This window comes from Macaca thibetana, chromosome 1, assembly GCF_024542745.1.
Source record: "Macaca thibetana thibetana isolate TM-01 chromosome 1, ASM2454274v1, whole genome shotgun sequence".
In the NCBI taxonomy this organism is placed as follows: Eukaryota; Metazoa; Chordata; class Mammalia; order Primates; family Cercopithecidae; genus Macaca; species Macaca thibetana.
In genome coordinates this window covers 213,020,220-213,042,527 of record NC_065578.1, presented here as the reverse complement: position 1 = coordinate 213,042,527, position 22,308 = coordinate 213,020,220, and the positions used below count along the sequence as shown (strand labels likewise).

The 22,308-nt window shown below is 39.9% G+C and overlaps 1 protein-coding gene across 1 annotated transcript in view; it reads left to right on the top strand.

Moving 5' to 3' along the window:
* OPN3 (opsin 3) overlaps positions 1–22,308 on the top strand; it is a 47,326-nt gene that overhangs the window by 22,996 nt on the left and 2,022 nt on the right. The window contains exons 2-3 of the mRNA XM_050770893.1: positions 13,012–13,331; positions 20,064–20,315. Of these exons, the coding sequence (XP_050626850.1) occupies positions 13,012–13,331; positions 20,064–20,315 (572 nt within the window). The remainder of the gene's footprint in view (positions 1–13,011; positions 13,332–20,063; positions 20,316–22,308) is intronic.

Sequence of the window (22,308 nt, the reverse complement as noted above, 5' to 3'; positions counted from 1 at the left end):
ACATTCTCAGATCAGGATGACTAAGACTTTCAAGGAAATGAGATTTTTCTTGCCTATCCAAATTGTTCCACACTGGTCACCAATGTGGGTTTTGCTTTATACTCCAACGCCTCCACCTCACAAGTTTGTTTTAAACTTAAAGCATTTTGCCCAAGTATAGAACTGCACAGGCTATATAGCAATTTTGTTTTTCCTTAGCATGTTATATATGACAAGCTGCTTCTCTCATTCTCCTCATATGGTCCTGAGAGATCATATCACATTTTCTGGTTGATTAATTACTTACACACAATTATAGTAGAGCCCGTGATATTCATTCTGGAGAGAAGAGTCACACTCACCTCTGTGTTTCCGTACTCTCCATTTGCATCAGCAGCAGGGTAATAGAAAATGACTTAAATGGAGTCAGTGTTGTTATCACCTGCTCTAAAACCTAACCCCTGAGCTCCCTTGAGAGCTATGTAAATCATAAATGACGCAATGAAGATTTAATTCGGTGCCTGTGAGATTCCCTCATATTTTTAATTTGCTCCTTTGGGATATCGGATTTTTTTCATTCGCTGCCAGGTTCATAATCTAGGAAGGAACACCTAGAAACTAGACTCATCATTGCAGGTCACAGAGCTGTTCCACAATTTATTCATGTATTGAATGTTTCCATAGAATTAAAGAGACCTCAAGCTTCACCATTGCTGAGAAACAACTTGCTTTGTGTAATCTTTTTGGGGAAAATCCAAATAGAGCTCCACGCTCGCAGTCAGAAGATCTGGGTTCTCATTCAAACAGAACCTTCCTAGTCTTGTGACCTTAGGCTAGTCACGGATATCAGCCCTTTTTTTCACCCTCGCATCAAATGGGGACAATGAGACTTTCCTGCCTGACATGTCTGGAAAGATCTAATTAGAAAAATACATTTAAAAGTACTTTGAAAATTATAAAATATCATATGAAACAAAGTTATTATAATGTATTATCTTGATTAGAGAATAAGAGATGATCTAACAGGATTGTCATTTGACTTTACAACACTCATAAAATGAATGTTTTATAGATTTTTTAATAGTCAAAAATTATCATGTAAGGACTGTCAAATCATGTTTTGGGTTGAAAAATAGATCCTTTAGGTAAAATAGCAGGGAGTTGGCCTCGTTTTATGTTCTTCTAACCTGTGTATTGCTAGTTTCCTAAGGAAAAAAAAATTTTTCATTGAAATGTCACTGTGGCTATTTCTAAGCAATGTTTCACCTGAGTTTGGTTAATTACAGGGATGACCAAGTTTACTCCAGGATTTTTCCTTGTTATTTGGGAAGAAACATGGTCGGTCATGTGTATATAACTTTTATCAGCAGCAAATACATAATAATCCCTTGTACTATTCTAGGTGCCAAAATGATGTCAAAATACAAAGACATATTTAAGTATGTCATACTTAAGTTTACAATTTAATTGGAGAGGTAAGACATGGTACACAGAATTGTACCAAAATACAGTTAAGTAGGAAATAGCAGCCATGAAGATAGTCTGTTTGTGTCGTGGATGGACAGAGTGAGGTATGCACCAAGGAAGTTATAAATGGTGAAAGAGAAGGTTGACTAGGTAGTGCAAGAAATACACAGTTTCTTAATAGCCAGCATGCTACATGAAGGGAGCTTTGCAGGTCATTATTCTAGAAAGGGCTTTGTGAAAGTAATAAGATGATTATCTTAGCACACGTTCCCCACATATAAAGCCTAAGGCAAAGCATATATGCTACTGATTTATTGGGGAGCATAATCCCAGGGAATCAAGAGTAAGGGAATAGAGGAAGAGGCAGGGAAGGGAGGAGGCCAAATCAGAGAGAGGATGCACCACTGAGCTGACCACAGAGGATCACTGGGTCTTGCAGGACGTCTTCAGAGAAACTACCTGATACTAATGCAGCTTGAAACAACCCACGGGATGAGAGGAGAGTGCAAGCAATCTAATCTCTGGCTTCTTCCTGTCTCCTGACCATTGGTCCAGCTCTGCTCCATGAGGTGTTAATGTCCCTTTGCTTCTAGGTTGGATCAGCCAGCTTCAGGCAGCCAGCCAGTAGGGAGGCCAGATTCTCTGTGGGTCCAGTGCAGCGAGGCACTATTTGCATGTAGGTATGCATTGGTGGTGACAGTGGCAGCAGCTGAAGCTTTGTAACTATAGTCACAGAGCCACCGCTGCTGGGAAGCAAGGCAAATAAAGCCCACAGTTGGGAGTGGGAGCTTGTGAGTGGGGTCACGGAGATCTGGGATGGCACATAAATAGAGTCCAGTCAATGATTAATCTGGTATGTGGTTCCCAGGAGGATGACAAAGGCTGCACAAACAAAAGAAATTTAGTCATAGATGGGTGACAGCAATCATTTGTGGAATATGAACCTGCACTAGAATAGTGGGAATGGTATGAGGCACAGAAATGAATTTAGAAATGTTTCCCAAGAAAGGTTTTCTGTTGGTTTTAAAAGCACATACGAGATAGGGGAGAGAGGAATGGGAAGACTAAGCAGAGCAATGTGTTCCTAAAGCGGATCAGAGTCTGATGCCGTTTTCTTGAGCATACTGTGGTGGGTTATCATAAAACCTAGATTGCTGTGTTCGCGAAATAATTTTAAGTGTTGGAAACAAAGTGTATGCCTCCCATTTTATCTGTGGTACCACAACTTCACACTTTTATTCTATGAGTGCAGTTGATTTAGGAATAGAATTTAGAATTCTCAGTTCCTGTTAAGTGCTTTCATCCAACTGGTTCTCTGTGTGTGTGTGTGTGTGTGTGTGTGTGTGTGTGTGTGTGTGTGTGTTTTAGACTTTGGCCTCATTGTGCTTATGTTTGTGATTCTTCTGAACCTGAATTAATTCCACAGATAAGTTACTTTATATTCAAACTGTTTTTCCCCACTCAGCCCATAGAGTCTGGTCATAATGGATATTTCTTGGGTCTCTTAGTGTAATAATGATCTTTTTTTTCATTGTTAACCATCTTGTTCCATATCCTTTCCTGCCGAACAGAGACGTAAGTGTGGAAAGAGTTCTAATGAGGTCCTATTCCAAGATAGGGCACTCCTTTTCCTTGGTTATGGTATGTGAAGTTTAGGCAGTTACTGGGAGGAAACGAACACCTAAAACTTTGTCAAATCAGAGGCAAGTCAAAGAGTCTAAGGCTAGGATATCTGTCCAAATGGGACTATAGGCAGAAAATAAGCCAAGTTTGAAGCCAGAATGGTCAGAGGACAAGGGGAACAGATATGAAAAGAACCAAAGATAACAGAGGGAAGATAAGCCCAGAATGATTTCCAAGTCACTGCACAGGTGCCCAGTGTAGCCTAGGAGAAGATGCTCATGGCGAAAAAAGTCCGTATGCTTTAACAACTACATCAACTATTTGCCCCTGTGTCCCCTATTAGAAAAAAAAAAGTTAAGTTTAATAGAAAAAAAGATTCAACGCATGTGAAATACCATTGAAGGATAGCATGACTGACCACAACGGAAACAACAGTGCAGCATTGTAAACTGTGAGCAGCTAGCCACAGACCACAGCATGCGGCCTGCCTCATTCAATCGTTCTCTTCTGGTAGTCACTGGCCCTCTCTTAAGGGGGCTCTCAGTTTTAAACGCATTGCAAGCATTTGGGTAGTTATGACACACAATGGTCAGAAATAAATTTCTGTATAAGTTAATTGCCTGAAATCATAATTTTTTTTAAATTTTGAGGTGGAGTTTCACTCTGTCACCCAGGCTGGAGTGCACTGGCATGATCTCGGCTGACTGCAACCTCCACCTCATGTGTTCCAGCGATTCTTCTGCTTCAGCCTCCCAAGTAGCTGGGACTACAAGTGCACACCACCAAGCCCGGCTAATTTTTGCATTTTTATGTAGAAACAGGGTTTCACCATGTTGGCCAGGCTGGTCTCAAACTCCTGACCTCAGGTGATCTGCCCGCCTTGGCCTCCCAAAGTGCTGGGATTACAAGCGTGAGCCACCACACTGGGCCTGAAATCATAGTTTTTTAACCCATGGAAAGGGTTTGAACTTTGATGTTGTGCTGGGTTTCCTTTGGAACTGAGTCATTGTGCACTAAACATGAAGACTACTGAACATGAAAAATTTAATAGACATCTAGTAAATGCCTAAAAACATATATAATAAAAACCAACCATCATTTTGGTTGTTGTAGCAAACTGCTTTTATTGGTCAAATGGAAAGCACTCATTCTGACAGCTGAGAGATATTATTCAAATGAAGGTAGTCTTTCATTTTCTCTAAAATTCTTCAATTTAAGAATATTGAGTTTAAAAAATGACTTCGTTTGATATCAAAGGTGGACATGGTTACAGAACATATGTAGCAGATAATGGATTAAATATGCTTTCGTAGAGACTCTACATCACTAATATAAAATTTTTGATAATTCTCAAAGGAGAATTAGAAAACAAGTATAGCACAGCATGGACTTTGGAAGCAGACTGTGTGATTCGAGTCTTGGCTCTTTTATTTTTTAGCTTGTGACCTTGGCAAATGACTAAACCATTTTTGCCTCAGTTTCTTCATCTGTAAAATGGGAATTGTAATTATAATTTCTACGTGTCTCACAGAGTTGTTATGAAGATTAAATGAGATAACACAGGCAAACTACTTAGAACAGTCCCTGACTCATAGTAAGTACTCTCTATAAGTGTTAGTGGACTGAAATTACTATTGTCAATTAAATAAAAAGGAGGAGGGAAACTTTCTCAACAAATAAGCACTATAAACAAGATTTCAAAGAAGAATTGGTTACTTGCTTAAAAGAACAAGCTTTTTCAGGAATACTAAATTTACCGGTTTTCTTTAATATTGTTCAAATATGAGTAGATATTATAGGATCAACAGGATGGTATGCCAGCTACATGGTAACAGCCATGATTGAGTGGGTGCTGAGCGAGAAGATGGGAGGAGACCCTGAAATTCATCTCCCTGGGGGGTTCTGGGCTGGGATTTTTAAGGGGACCATGAGGAGAAAGGGGATGGGAAATTGGGGTCATTGATTGGTTGGGGTACATGGGGATGAAATCATCAGGATGTGGAAACTGCATTCTTTGGTGAGTCAGCTTCTCGTGGGATCCTTCAGGCAAGCTGATGTCAGTAGTTTCACTGGTACGTAGGACCTGAAAGAATATCTCAAACAGAAAACTTAACATTATATAATGTTCAAGCTGTTATCTATAGAGCAGTTAAGGGGAATTATAATTTTGTCACAGGGTCTACGTGATTCTGGGACAAGAGGCAAACAACTATAAGGAAGCAGGTCAGAGAGCAAGCTGGCCTCATAATCCAGGGAGAATGTACCGCAGGCTTGGTTTATTTTACATTCCCCTTGTCCCTTTTTCCTTGATTAATTGTATAAAGCTTCTAGGGATGGTTTCATAAAGACCACTACTTAGTAAAGTAGCATCTTTATTAAGCAATCTTCATAGAGTTTTGTTTCCATTACTATCTGTGAACAAAAATAGTTAAACTGCATCTTTTAAAATTGCTATAAATCGATATATTTTTGAATGAGCAAAATTTTCATTAATTTGAGAAAAATGTATGCACTTAGTTTGGAAATTTTACTGTGTGCTCATCCACCCTGCCAGCTCTCAAAACCACAAGACAGGTATTTACAATTGCCCCATTTTATAGGTAGAGAATCTGAAATACAGTCCATCCAGATACTCTTCAAAATGATCCAGAGAATCTATGATGACGTAAGTTATCCCCTAATCATCTTCACTTCCAAATTTACTTCTCTCTCATTTCTTTTCTAAGTCAATGCAACATCATCTATTAATTATAACAAACCAGTAACCCAAGACTTCCTTTGATTCTTCTTCATTCATTCCCACAGCCAACAAAGATTAACTTCCTTAAATATGGTGGACCTTCCTCGTCTCTCCTTCCGTGGTGCCACTGCATCGGTTTCATTCCTTATCACAGTAACCGTGTTTCTCCACTAGGTTTCCCTAGAACCAGGCTTGGCGCACAATCCGTTTTCCTCATTGCAGTCCAAGGGAACTTCCCATGAGGAAAATCTCCAAAAGCAAAATCAAAAGACAATAAAATTCTCTAGAATTGTACAGTGATGGAAGTGAATAAAAATGACTTAATGGCTCCTCAGAGCCCTCGGGACATATTCCAAGCTCCACGCATGGCATTTAAGGGTTTTCCTAGGAGAGTCCTTAGTCTTTTCATTCTCTGTTTAGAATTCCGTCCTACCATTTGGAATTATTTGCAGGCACCCAAATGGTGCAAGCTCTGTCAGGTCTCCATGTATTTACATAAGCTGTTTTCTCTTCCTAGAATAGGATAAGAGGATTGGCTGCCTCTTCCCCATCAATTTTTTTTTTTTTTTTTTTTTTTTTTTACCTCGTTAAAGTGTGCTTAATATCTAAGACTTACTCAGTTGGTACCTGCTTCCCACAGAAAATCTCCTGAGTTAGGTATTCCTCCTCCCTCTATAGGCAGAGTTTCTCCTTCCACCACTTTCTCTGGATTGTGTGCTCCTTGAAGGCATAAGTTTTGTTATATTAAACTTTTTAATCTAACAGACAAGGATTAACAAGTCTGGGTCATGGCCTTTTTTGAAGCACGCTCTTCTGTTTAGTGTGAACTTGCTTACCCCAGTCTAGATACTTGAACTATAAATAAGCTATTCAATGTGGCCATCTAGTGACCAAAGTGAGAAAATAACTATATTATTGGATAGTTGTACATTGATAGACACACCTTGTATTAATATTTAAGCTCCAGAGTCCTGTCCACTCCCATGCCTTCCACCCACTTTCTACTACTTAAAGCAATTTTGCTCCCAGATATTCAACTATTCAGTAATAATAATACCTTATGCATTACCACTTTACTAAACATATTTATATTCTCAATACACGCCCACACCTACACGATGAGACAGCATTTTGGTACTATTATCCCTATTTTACTGGTGAGAAAATTGAGATTCCAGGACATTAATTAATTTTCCCATGGTCACATAGTAATTATGTGAAAAAAAATGAAACTGATCTGAAGTCAGATGACTTATTCATTAGGTAATATGGAGAAAACTGGAATTGAATACAGGACTTTTGGCCTCGAACACATTTCTCTATTATTTAATTTATCACATTGTTTTATAGTAGTTTAGTTCTCTGTTTATAATTCATCATTTTTTCTTATTGCCTAGCACAGTGCCTGACACACAGTATGTGTATGACATGTGTTTTTTGATAAATATTGCAAATGAGTGTATAATCATTAAGTTATATCGGAAAGAACTATTTGACTCAAACTGAAGCACAGAGTAAACATGTAAATATATTTTTTCACTTCTATGCTTTCACACATATTGTATCCTTGGCCTTGAAATATCCTCACTCTTGTCAACTTGATAAAATACTCCCATTCATCAATTCAAATGTTGCTTTCCCTTAAAACCTTCGCCAGTGGTTCCCCAGGCAGAGATAAGTACTTCCTACATTGCATTCTCCAGATCCCCAACACAGCTTTGTTTAACTCTTATCACATTCCTGTAATTATTTGCTTACACATCTGTCTTCTCCAGACTGAGATCTTTGGCAGCAATTCAGGCAGAAGGAATGGCAGTATCAAAGCTGCCAGCTGAGTGAACATGCCGGGCAGTTTGCAGCCTGGGCGTGGTGTGTATCCCGATGCAGCAAGCTTAGGCAAAGCCTAATGATATGCCAATGAGATTTGATTTTACAGACTGCTGTCTTCAAAACCGCTGGGGGTACATAAGCCCTTTCCAATGGTTCCAACTTTGAAAAGTTTATATTACACAATTCTTTAAACTTAAGACAAAAAATGTAGATGTCACAGTTTAAATATGGTTGTATACATGGTTTTTCAAAATTCTGTTAGGGAAAAGAGTAAGAAAAAGATGGAAGATCCCTGCTGTGGCCCATGGATAGCCACGGAAGGCAGATTCAGCTTTGCGCCATCCCCTGTAGTGACTGACCTTCCCGCCTCTTGGTCCCGGCTCCACAACCAGAGTCCAAGGCACTCTTGCAATAATTCAAAGAGGCTTCAGTTTTAGAAATGCCCATTTCATTCCTTTCTGTTCCTTAACACCTATTCCGTCTTTTAGGACCCAAGTTAAGCTTTATCTCTGAATGAAGCCAGTAGTCCACTGGGATTTTACTTTTTCTGGTTTGTTTTTGCACCATAACTTTGACATATGATCACGTATCATCTTACATGGTTCTCAGTGTTGTGCGTGATATAAAAATACAGTATTGCAGTCTTCTTGAGAGTAGGGACCACGCGTATCTGGTTTCTCCAAAAGACCTACTCAGCACAGTGACGGGCACATACCTGATCAATCTGCAGCTTTGCAGTGAAGGCACAGACATCACTTCACCACTGGTAGAATTTGTGGAGCGGTAGAAGTCACCCTCTAGTGGCAGCAGGTGGTATTAAGACAAAATCGCGGGATTTGGAGTAAGTCTTGGGTTCTCAAAACTGTCTCCACCACTTGTTGGTGTAGACATCAATTACTTAACCCTTGGAGCCACAGACCTTCTTTCCAAAAGAGTGCATATCATATGTGGAGTGATGATCATGGGAGCTGGTGCATAACTGGCACCTAGTTTGCAGCACTCATCATTCCCATTGCTTTTCAGTGTCCACGGAAATGGATGCACCATTTGAAGTTAGAATTTGGTTGTCTTCCTCATATCTGCTCATATACCATGTAGTTTTTATTTCCATTAATAAGGCTTAACATCAGTTAAAGGTCTAAAGTAATTGTAAAACAGTCCTTTCATTCTCATCCTCCTGGGAGAGTGTTGTGGGAATCAAATAGAATACAGCAATTAATTCCAACTCAAGACCAAAATTTGTTAGTAAATAAAGCATTGGTGGGAGAAGAGCTGCATATTTTGCAGGGAAGATGTAGATTAGATCATTTCAGTTGGGTGACCCTCGAAGACGAAGTCAGTCTGACTGACGCTGCCACTCAGTGATACGCTCGTGCTATCAGGGAAGACTTAGGAAATACAAAGTTTGCTAGGTCTGTGCAAACATGTCAAGGTACATAACGACTGAAATCAGGCACCTGAAAGTCATTGTGCTTGCTAAGACACAGGCATGGTCAAAAACTGTATTAGCAAATGTTAAAGTCTCTTTGACCAACATAACCAGAAGGAAAATGTTACTAACCTCTTGCACCCTGACTTGTCACAAGGCTGGGGTTTTTCGTACTTCAGCTCTGAGTGCAATGGGTCTTTTCCTGACACCCTGCCAATACCAGCTGCATCCCTTTCTGTATCCTTCCCACCAAGCCTCACGTTATTCTCTCTTCCTGCACTCTCTATTCTTCATAGCACTGCCCTGATTTGCTTGTTTGATTTGTTTTTCTATTGTCTCTCTTACCCACTGGACCTTAAGGCCGTGAGGGTTGGTTTCACTCACGTCTTTCTGTGTATTTTCTAGCACAGTGACTGAAACATCACAAGCAATAAGTAATGACTAAATGAATGAATGAATATATGAACATGGTATACTCATACCAGTTTATTTTACCAGCTTATTGCTTTCACCATAAGAACTCATTAATTCCTCTCTAAGGTACATTGAAACTTACTAATTTACAACAGTGTAATTATTTTTACTGAGTCTTCTTGCCTATAAAAGAGTAAATCATATTCAGTGTAAATTAACTAAAAGTTGAAGGCCAAACTATGTTTGAACACATAAAGGCAGTTATAAAAGTAAATACCATTATACTTAATAAGAAAGTTTGTAAACTACATAAAACCAACAGTATTTCATTAGCATCAACTTATGTCATTATCTTTAGGTTTTTAGATATTTTTCTAGGAATAATATCAGGTAAATAAATGATAATATCACTTTTTAGATAAGAATTTAATAAGGTAAAAATAGACTTCTGAATATGAAAGTCATCCACCTTGATACTCTCATTGCCCCAATAACCACTACTGTGATTTGAATTTAAATCCATTATTTGCTATTATATTGTTACATTCTTTTCTTTTCTTTTTTTCTCCTTCCTTCCTTCCTTCCTTCCTCCCTCGCTCCCTCCATCACTTCCTTCCTTCCTTCCTTTGATGGAGTCTTGCTCCATCACCCAGGCTGGAGTGCAGTGGCACAATATCAGCTCACTGCAACCTCCGTCTCTGAGGTTCAAGCAATTCTCCTGTCTCAGCCTCCGAGTAGCTGGGATTACAGATGCATGCCACTATGCCTGTCTAAGTTTTGTATTTTTAGTAGAGATGGGTTTTCACCACGTTGGCCAGGCTAGTCTTGAACTCCTGACCTCAGGTGGTCTGCCCGCCTCAGCCTCCCAAAGTGTTGGGATTATAGGTGTGAGCCACCACACTCAGCCTTATACCATTACTCTCTGAAGTATTTTCTTCCACTCTGTTCCAAAACCCAATCTTCTTCCAATCGCTTGAGTATGTAGTAAATATTCACTTATTTATTCAGTGAACATTTATTGGATGCCATGTATATGAGACACTGGGAATCATACTGCTCCACACCCTCCAAATCCCACAGAAGAACAAACCCGTCATGAGATAAATTAATATTAACTATGTTATGCCAATTGCTTTCTGAGTCCAGGGCCTCTGTATTTCATACTTACATAATTGCAGACTCACTAAATGTTAAAATGTGAAGGGATTTTAAATTTTATGAAAACAAAAAGGTCTGAGAGATTGTTTGATTTGCTGAAAGTTACAGGGCTACTTCATGGGGAGCTGGGACTTGCCTCCGGGCCTCTTAACCTGTTTGCCACCCACACCCTTTTCTCCCTTCTCAGGAGACCAGTCTTATTTTCATTCTTCATTTGAACTGCTTTTCTTTCCATCTCTCTGCGTCCACTCATTAAACAAATATTTATGCTCCAGGAAGCTCACAATTTTATTGTCTTCCCCACATCTGTTCATACACCTTGTGGTTTTTACTTCAGTTCATGTAATCACTCACTGTTCCTTAGGCAGGTTAGAAACCTCCAAGTTATTTTATTTATTTATTTATTTATTTATTTAGAATCAGAGTCTCACTCTGTTGCCCAGGCTGGAGTGCCATGGCACGAACTCGGCTCACTGCAACCTCCGCCTCCCTGGTTCATACAGTTTTCCTGCCTCAGCCTCCCAAGTAGCCAGGATTACAGGCTTCTGCCACTATGCCCAGCTAATATTTTGTATTTTTAGTAGAGACAGGGTTTCGCTATGTTGGCCAGGCTGGTCTTAAACTCCTGACCTCAGGTGATCCACCTGCGTCAGCCTCCTGAAGTGCTGAGATTACAGGTATGAGCCACCATGCCCAGCCAAAAACCTCAAAGTTATTTTTAACTCCTCTCTCCCCTCATGCCTCACATTCGATAAACAGACAGATTCTGTTGATACAAGTTGCTAAATGTTTCTGGAATCCAGACTTTGTTGTTCATGCCTTTTAATGTCATCCTAGTTGAGGTCCCATCATGTCTTGCCTGCGGTTGCAATAGCCTTCAAGCTGGTTTCCATGGCCTCCAATCGTGTTTTAAATTCTCTACTACTGCTAGAATGAGCATCCATTTCAGAAGAAAAAGGAGGAGGAGGACAAGGGGAATTTAATTGTGTAAAAGGACAAGAGAGTAACAGATTTATAATTTATTATTTCATAGAGGAAAAGGTTAAAAAACCAAAAAAAATTAAAATAACACAAATATTAGCTAGAAATTAAAAGCCTTTGTCAATGTGACTCTCTCTAAATTTCTCTTTCCATGTCCTATGAGCCCTGGCGTCTTTGAATCATCGTTTGTAGACCCCTTTGTGTCCTTTTACGTCCCCATGCCCCAGTATATCGTTCTTCACTGTTCTTGGAATGTGCTTCTGCCTTGTGCGCAAATGCTTCCCTTTCTGTGTCTCCAGTCCATTGTGTGAAAATTGTAGCATCCACACATTGCATGGTCGTTGTCAGTGTTTACACACACACGGTCCCTTCAGACGTCTAGAGTTCTGTCTCTTAGTCACCATTGGACATCCACTGCACAGTGGCTGGCACATAGTAGGTGCTTGTTAAGTGAGTACCTTACTGTCTGAAGGTGACAGAGAAATATACAAACAGTATCATTAAAGAGGACTTGTTGCAAAATAGCGGTATACGTGAAGACCATGGAAGCCCAGAAGCACCCCGACCCTTGTCAACAATCCTTGCGTGTGAACAGTTTGTATGCTGACATCTACTGGTAGTAGGCAGGTTATGGCCATCCTCCCCATCATTTTACTGCGACGTCATTCAGTTTGCGCTTTTGCAACCCCCTTTGACTTTAAAGGCTGAGTCAGAGACAGCCAAGAGAAGGTAAACTAAAAGAGACACTTGCTCTAGTGACTCTCCCTTACTCATTCTGGAATTTCTCTTCAGGAGAAAGTTTAATGCAATAGGAGCATCTTTGGGGTGGGGCTGATTTAGGGCTTTTAATTTTTGTCTAATCTTTGTTTTAATCTGCATGGCGTTTTCCATTTTATGTTTTCTTTCTTTTCTTTTTTTTTTTTTTTTTTGAGACAAGGTCTGGTGCTATCGCCCAGGCTGGTGTGCAGTGGCACGATCTCAGCTCACTGCAACCTCGACCTCTCTGGCCTCCAGCAACCCTCCAGCCTCAGCCTCCTAAGCAGCTGGGACCACAGGCGTGTGGCACCACATCTGGCTAATTTTTGTATTTTTTGTAAAGACAGGGCTTGCCGTGCTGTCCAGGCTGGTCTTGAACTCCTAGGCTCAAGAAATCCTCCCACCTCAGCCTCCCAAAGTGTTAGGATTACAGGCGTGAGCCACTGACTGCCCTTCTATGGTTCCTTTTATGGATAGCTGTTTTCAATAGAGTTTCCTTGGGACTATAAGACACTGTTAGCACTCTCTCAGTCTCAGATGCTCTGTAAGGTATTTCCGGTGGAGAATGTATCACGTCTCTTATGCCTGGTTCCCCCGGCACCATGCTATACTTTTCCACTTTCTCTTCTTGCAGGGATTGTTTCCATTGCCACCCTAACGGTGCTGGCCTATGAACGTTACATTCGCGTGGTCCATGCCAGAGTGATCAATTTTTCCTGGGCCTGGAGGGCCATTACCTACATCTGGCTCTACTCACTGGCATGGGCAGGAGCACCTCTCCTGGGCTGGAACAGGTACATCCTGGACGTACACGGACTAGGCTGCACTGTGGACTGGAAATCCAAGGATGCCAACGATTCCTCCTTTGTGCTTTTCTTATTTCTTGGCTGCTTGGTGGTGCCTCTGGGCGTCATAGCCCATTGCTATGGCCATATTCTGTATTCCATTCGAATGGTGAGTTGAAGACTACAGATGCCCCCCTCCCAAACCACATCCAGGGTAGAAAATTTTGTGTGGAAAATAATGGAAGTCTTCCTGTGTCATCAGTAGTTGCCCAGAGGTAGAGCAGTTCTAGGAGACTTCCCATTTGGTTGAATTTTATGCTATGAGCCACTCTCTGGGAAGATCAATGCGGAATAGCATTTACTCTCTCTACATCCCTCTCTCAACCAAAAGAAGGAAAGAAAAAGCTTCTGACTGACAAAATCAGCAACCAAAAAACCCTACATTATCGAACACTCTTAAAATTTAAGAATTTAAAAAAGGGAGTTCCACACTTCCCATAACTTTGTTTATTCAAAGGTCATACGAATTTGACTAGAGAACAGCATGGATGTTTTGTTTGGCAATCACAGCAGAGTCATAAAGGGTAAGAACTGACCACAAACAACTTCACGTTGGGTGCCAACAAGAACTTTCCAGTTTGAACTCAAACCCAGTGTGGAGCAGGCTCCATTTCCCAGTCTCTATTTTCAGCCATGGATGTTTCCTTCCCCATTCACTGATTCTTCCAACTCTGTTCTCTGCTTCTGTCTCTAGTCTCTTGCTCACTCCGTCAAACCCCTCTAACTTTCACCTGTTTTTAAAATCTGACTTAGCTACATGCATCACTTTAAATAATTTGTTTCAAATTTCTTTACATATGCCAACTTTGTTAAAGACAAAATCCCTAGATCAGTTCAATCATCTATTTTCTCCATGCCTGTAGTCAAACTGCAAAGAGGAGCTGGAAAAAAAAAAAACAAAACACATCTGTCCACACTTAGATGTCCTCTCAGCCTTGTTCTAGCAACCTTTCTATGCCCGTGTGTGTGGTCTAGTGTCTCCACACTCTGACTATTACACAACCTCACTTCTCATTTTAATCTCTCGCCTTACTGCCTCCTCTCATTCTTATCGAATAAGTCTGCTTCTGATTTATCGGACAAAACAAAGCCATTATCAAGGGTTCCTTTGACTCCTTACCTCTCTTTACACAAACCACTGATTCTTAGACCTCTCTCTCCAGTTACAGGGCGACAGGAGAGGTCTCCCAGGACCAACTCGATTCTGTATTCTGATTGCTCCCCCACCCCCTTCCGTGCCCCAGAGACACCTCTTAATAATTTTCTCTTTCACTTGTATCTTCACACTCTCCCTTACCACTGGTCCTTTCCCTTTAGCATATTACCAGGCTATTTTTTTTTTTTAATCACAATCTACTCTCAGCTCCCTCTAGCTATCACTTTATTTTTCTCCTTTTTGTCACTGCTAACTCAAAGAACCATTGGTGACTCTTGGTGCCACATTGTCACTCAGTAAGCATGCATTTACCCAGTATTTATTGAGCATATAAAATGTGCCAATTTCTTCCTGTTAATAGACTGAATGTTTGTGTCCCTCTCAGATTCCTATGTGGAATCTCTAACCACCAATGTGACAGTATTTGGGGATGGGGCCTTGGGAGGTAATTAGGGTCAGAGGAGGTCATGAGGATGGGGCTCTGGTCTGATGGGATTAGGGGATTAGTGTCCTTGTAAGAAGAGACACCAGAGAGCTTGCTCTCTCTGTCTCTCTCTCTCTGTCTTTCTCTCTCTCTCTGTCTCTGTCTCTCTCTCTCTCTCTCTGTCTCTCTCTCTGTCTGTCTCTGTCTCTCTCTCTCTCTGTCTCTCTTTCTGTCTGTCTCTGTCTCTCTCTCTCTCTGTCTTTCTCTCTCTCTCTGTCTCTGTCTCTCTCTCTCTCTCTCTCTGTCTCTCTCTCTGTCTGTCTCTGTCTCTCTCTCTCTCTGTCTCTCTTTCTGTCTTCCCACGTGTGCATAAATAAGAGATCATGGAAGCACACAGTGAGATAACAGCCAAGAGAGGAGGCCTCAGAATGATACCCATCTTGTCAGCTACTCTACCTGGGACTTCCCAGCCTCCAGAACTGTGAGAATAAATTTCTGTTGTAGTTTAGGGAGTTGGTAGTTTAGTAAGTTTATCTAGCACTTATTCCTCAACTTAAGGCAAACTGGTGACTCCTTCCTCTACCGCACTGCCACTAATACAGCCCTCATTTCAAGTCATTGATGAGCTCCCAGATATGTGATCCCATGGACACATTTTTATTCCTTTCTAGCATCCTCGGTGTTTGAGACTGTTGACAACTTCTACTTTCTTGTGATGTTCCCCTGCCATCGATTCTAGGGCGCCTTTCTCTGCTGTCTTTGTTGCTGACTCTCTGGCCCCATTTTCTTATGTCTTCCAAGAGCTTCTCTTCTTTGGGCCTCCCCAGCATCCTATGTTTAGCTCTTGTCCCATGCTACACACTGGCCTTGAGTGGTCTTTCATACGGCCAGGATTTCTCCTTCTGACACAAGCTTGGTAACATCTCTATTTCCAGTTCAGGTCTATCTTCCAGCCTCTAACAGATCCTGGTAGTCAATTGCCTATTGAACACCTCCACTTGGATGGTCCACAGACTCATCAAATTTAACAAATGTAAAGATTAATTTGTCGTATTTTCCCTAAAATCCTCTACTCCTCCATTTGCTTTCTCATTGAATAGTCATCATTCCTAGCTACCAAGACCAGAAATTAAGGAGTAATCTTTGACTGAGTGTCATCCATGTCTCCCCCAACACCCAACTATTGATCAGTTCTTATCCATACCACTTAAATGTTTTTTTGTTTTGTTTTGTTTTGAGACAAAGTTTCACTCTTATTGCCCAGGCTGGAGTGCAAGGGCAGAACCTTGGCTCACTGCAACCTCTGCCTCTCAGGTTCAAGCAATTCTCCTGCCTCAGCCTCCTGAGTAGCTGGGATTACAGGTGCCCACCACCATGCCTGGCTAATTTTTAAAATATTTTTAGTGGATGTGGGGTTTCACCATGTTGGCCAGGCTGGTTTTGAACTCCTGACCTCATGATCCGCCCGCCTTGGCCTCCCAAAGTGCTAGGATTACAGGTGTGAGTCACTGTGCCCAGCCCTATATTTTTTAGTATATACATTTTTTCCTCTCCCACTGCCACAGACTCAGTTAAAAAAAACAACTTAGTTCTCCTTTTTGAAAATTTTGCTTTCCTCTATTCCATTCTTTGCACACTGCCACCAGAGTAGTTGTTCTCAAGTATTACCTTCAGAAGTTCCACTGTCTTTGTGATTAAAATAAAGCCCCTGGGTGCGGTCGGCCGGTCCTGTATGGCATCTCCTGTCTACCTGTCCAGCCTCATTTCTTGACACTCCCCTCCTCTTGCCACCTCGGGATGCAGCCAATGGTAATATTTCTTGTTTTCAGACACTGGCTTGTTATTTTACCTCTCGTCTTAGCACATTTTCTTTCTCTGGAACATTCTGTCTCTCCTCCTTACTTGACTAATTCCTCCTTCCCTCACAAGGCTAACAGCAGGATTTTGTTGCTCTAGCCCTCAGGATCCTGTGTACTACCGTATCCTCCCTGTTTACCTCCCTCATGGCTTCTACCTGCTCAGTGTGCGTCACCCTCACCAAATCATGAATTCCTCAAGAGCAGAGACTGGGTCTTATGTATTTTCTCACCTGTAGTTGGTATAGTGTCTGCATGAGTAGGTGATCAGTCACTATTTTTGGAATGAGTTACAAGCAGAGGGCATAGAAAGGGGAAGACAGGAGAAGGGGTGAAAGTGTGAAGAGATTTGACTTTAGCTGCTACCTAAACAGAGAGCTCACTGCAAGTAATTTGCCTCCGTTTCCTTATTCAGAGAGAGATGACTCATAACCGCGATGGAGACATAGCTACACACTTGAGAATGAAGATTCACAGTGAAATCCTTTGAAAATCTACAGATGTCTTGGATTAATGAGTACTAGGCATCAGCCATTTATACAGCCAAAGAACACTTTAATAGAGAATTCTGAAGAATCTGTTTTAGGTGGTTCATTCTTTAGGACAAATTTGTGCCTGTGCCAATCATTTCAAAATTGCTTCATCCATAGCAATTTTGAAAACTATCCTCAAATGATTGAATAAAGAGGGTGAGGCATGAAATAGAATTTTTTATTTGGAAAATATTTAATGAGCAGAATGAAGGAATAGAAAGTAATGAAACAAAGAGGCCTGAAAGAGATAAATAAAAAATAATCATGAAAACTTCACATATATAAACCCAAATAATCTAAAACATTAGTCAAGATCTTCTCCTTCTACCAAAGAGGCACTGGGGACTATAGACCAACATTTATTTCAATTAATTTCTCCAGCGTGCATGTAATTCCAAGATGGATAAATGAGTGCTCTGCTTTGATAAATGGTGAGAGGGGATAAAGACTGACTTGCCCAGAAAATGGTACAGATAAAACTATTGGACCTAGATACCGGAGGTTTGGGAGGCAGTTAACTGAGATGTGGTCATGTTACTTGTTAATGGAAACTCTGAAGAGTCAATAATGATTCCAAATATCCTATAGTATCATAAAGGTACATATACATACGAGTGTGTTCGTTTCATATCTAGTTCAAATATAAATAACTACTTAACCTCAAAAACCACCCCACAAAGTCATACATGTGGAAATGGAACTCAAGTTCTGTTAATTCTAATAGGTTTTTTTGTTTAACCTCCTTTCTTCTTTACTCTTAAAGGAGGTTATTGACTTGCCCAATATCACACTGCGAGCAAAAGTGGTGAATCTGGGATATAAACTTAGATCTTCTAATTCCAAATCTAGAGCTTTTATCAAAACTCCACAGCCTTCCTATAAACTCTAGGGAAGCTCCCCCAAAATGATGTTTTGAAAATAGAATAATATTATATCACATTAAATGAAAGAGTTTCTTTTAAAATAGAATTGCGCACACAGAATAGTAGTATTCAGTTGGTGCAAAAGCAATTGCGTTTTTTGCTATTAAAGGTAAACCTTTAAAGGTAACCTTATTTAAAGGTAAATTATTTACCTTTCTGCACACCAAAAATATGTTCCTAAATAAAAATCTTTATCTCTGAACATTGTAATAAGTTATACTAATTTTACTACAAAAATACAAATACTTTATATATTGATTTTTTTAAGTAATTGGCATACTAGTAAAGGAATATTATTTACCTTTAAATAAGGTTACCTTCAAAGGTTTACCTTTAATGGCAAAAACCACAATTACTTTTGCACCAACTGAATACTAGAAATTTAATACCCACTTTTCCCCACACATAGTCTCTCTACCCTAAAAAAACAACGACTTAAATTTTCCCTATTTCTCTCTATTCTTTGCTAATCTGAATACATGATTTTGATAAGAATATAGTTTCTTAAATATAATTTTGGATATCAGTAATTTGGGAATTTTAATTAAAATATATTTGGAAATACTGTAAGCACATGTTCTAAATGATTTCTTTGGAAATTCTTTCTCTTAATTTTGTTATTTTTATTTTTATTTGTTTTTTTTTTGAGACGAAGTCTCGGAGTCTCACTCTGTCTCCCAGGCACTGCCACAGGAGTGCAGTGGCGTGATCTTGGCTCACTGCAACCTCCGCCTCCCGGGTTCATGCCATTCTCCTGCCTCAGCCTCCCGAGTAGTAGCTGGGACTACAGGCGCCCGCCACCACGGCTAATTTTTTGCATTTTTAGTAGAGATGGGTTTCACTGTGTTAGCCACGATAGTCTCGATCTCCTGACATCATGATCCGCCCGCCTCGGCTTCCCAAAGTGTTGGGATTACAGGCGTGAGCCACCGCTCCCCGCCCTCTTAATTTTTATGATAATGCTAGAACTAAATGGTACACTTAGAGTTCATTGAAATGCAGTCAATTTCCCAGCATAAAGTAATCAATACTAAGTATCAACAATATGCTAACTACTTAAAAAAATCAATATATAAAGTACTTGTATTTTTGTAGTAAAAGTCGTATAACTTATTACAATGCTTAGAGAGAATTATTTTTATTTAGGAACGTATTTTTGGTGTGCAGAAATATTCTTTGCCCGTGTATTATTGTAACACATTTATAATACTAGGAGAAACAGCAAAAAGAAATTTATATTCAAGAAACTCAAAGAACTTTCAGACTGTACATCGTTACTCGTCCATCCCTTTAATGGGAACAGACTGGGAGTAGACAGGCTGATTTTAGAGGAAGGAGTTTTACCAAGTGCTCTTCTCTGCAAGTGAGCCCCTAATGAAGCCAATCGCAAACAAATTTATCCTGAAATTCTACTTTATAGTCATTAGTAGTGAATTGAAAAACTGGTTTTCCGTAAGAATGCACTTGGGGATTAAATTCTCATCAAGGCCAGCTGCAGGCTTCATCGTGCAGAACTGACATGACATGGGTATGCAGTCTGCTTTGAGAACTCCAGAACTAGCACTCTAGAGTTTCCAGGATCGTGGGGAGATTGTTTCCATTTTATCGTGACTCTTTCCAATTGTCTTTTAGAGATTTGAAGATCTAGGCAAAATCATCTTATTTCTTATTAAGTAAATTCGAGAACATTAAAAAAACACTGAAGGATGTAGGAGGCTATGTAGCTCAACCACCCTATGTTGTGAGTGGGGAGACTGAGGCCCGGCAAGGTTAAAGCTGGACTCAGCTGCGAGTCTCGGATCAGAAGTCAGCCTCCCAAGGTCCTATTCAGTTCTCTTTCCATTTAGGTGGGGCCAAGAATAGTGTCTGAATATCTGTTATAAAAATAACAAAAGAAAGCCATTCTTTTATTTTTTTAAAGCCCTTTCCTTTCTTTCTCCTTTCGGCAGCTTCGTTGCGTGGAAGATCTTCAGACAATTCAAGTGATCAAGATTTTAAAATATGAAAAGAAACTGGCCAAAATGTGCTTTTTAATGATATTCACCTTCCTGGTCTGTTGGATGCCTTATATCGTGATCTGCTTCTTGGTGGTTAATGGTCATGGTCACCTGGTCACTCCAACAATATCTATTGTTTCGTACCTCTTTGCTAAATCCAACACTGTATACAATCCAGTGATTTATGTCTTCATGATCAGAAAGGTACGCTTTGCAATTAACTGATTGCTTTCACCCTGAAGATAGAGTTGGAAATGACAGTGTAATACTTTTACAGAGGTGATTCAGAGTCGATTCAATTAAAAAAACCAAATCAAGAATTTTGTCAGAATGTAAAGGGATCAGGAAGAAATGTAGAATATTTCCGAAGAAAATCATAACAATTCTAAGAACTACCCATAGGGATTCACACTTGTTAGGTAGAATTCTAGTAAAATTAATATTTAATTCATCAGAAAATAGTTTATGCCTAGTAATAACAGCGACGAAGTTAATAATACATTTAAAATTCTTACTGCAACGAGCAAGTTACAAGCAAGTCACGAACAAGTTACTAGCAAGTTTACGAAACTCCACAAAATAGACACTAATATTATTCCTTGTTTTCTTTATGGGTTGTGAATAGGTTCAGAGAGGTTAAATAACTTGCCTAATCTAGGAAGTATTGGTGCCAGGATTTGAACCTAGTTTGCTCAAGTCCCCAAATCCAGTGCTTATAACTCCTCACTTGGGGTTATAGATACTTGTAGCAATTGGTCTGGGTTGTTATTCACATGCCACAGCAAATGTCTAGCCTAAATTAATTTGGTTCAAGAAACTTCCTGGGCCTGATGTGGTGGCTCAAGCCGGTAAACCCAGCACTTTGGGATGCTGAGGCAGAAGGATTGCTTGAGCTAAGAGTTCAAGACCAACCTGGGCAACATAATGAGACGCCCCTCTCTCTCTCTCAAAAAAAAAAAAAAAATAGCTGGGCGTGGTGGCATGTGCCTGTAGTCCCAGCTACTCAGGAGCCTGAGGTGAAAGGATCTCTTGAGCCCAGGAGGTCAGGGCTACAGTGACCCATGATCACACCACTGTGTTCCAGCCTGGGTGACAGAGCGAGACCCTGTCTCAAAAAGAAGAGGAACTTCCTTATCATCTGTTTCTGTAGTTGAAAGGTTTTGACTTGATGGCTATGAGTCATGGCTGGGAGAGCCCACAAAATGATTATTATAAAGCTGAGCCTCTAAGTTTCAGAGAATTTAAAAGTTAAAAATAATGCTTAATTACTCCATTGGAATTTTAAAGATAACAAGTCATAATAATAAAGGGCAATAATAATCACTGTGACTTCTAATGCTCAAGAATATGGAAGAAGCGGGCACTTTTGTAGTAACTTTATTATGTTCAGTGCTAAATCCCTCTGCCTCTTCTTTTGCCTTTCCTTTTCTTTGAACATTATTGGCTTACACTCTCCATAAACTCACTTCCACGTGCCTTATTCTCCTCTCACTGACAGTGTTTCTTTCCGTTTTTTGTTGCCTTCAACTGGTCTATTTCCTTTAACCCAGAGATTTTAAACTTGGAGTCCACAGGACCTAAACATTCCTTGAGTTGGCCTCAGAAGAGCCATTACAACCCTGGAAATTGTTTATAATAACTTTTTAGTATGCACACATATGAATTTTTCTAGTGAGATGGTTTATAACTTTAATTTTCTATCAGAGAATAAGGTATTTTAGGGACCACCCTCTCAACAGGCAAAATAAAAATACATTAACAATTATTTGTTGCACTCTTTCTGTCAGCCAATGGGCTATAAATTACTGCTTCTAGAACTTTCATGTGCGTACCCCACACCTGGAGATCTTGTAATAAATGAATATTCTCCTTCAGTATGTATGGCTGCCCAATATTCTGCAGGTCTAACAAGCTCCCACATGGTCCCGATGTTTCTGGCTCCTAGGGGCATACTTTAAACAGGAAGTCTAAAAGATACAAACAAAAACCAATACATAAAAACAACAGTCGTTGTCCTCAAAGAGCTTACCATTTATATGGAAAAGCATTTTTTTTGGCATACATACTCTATTTAACTTTTATCATCATGTTTCTTTAACACTTAACCAAACAATGGTTTAGTGAATAAAGTCTCAAACAAGTAAATATTTTTATTTTTTAAATTTTTGAATCAGATAGAAAAAATAAAAATTTTTAT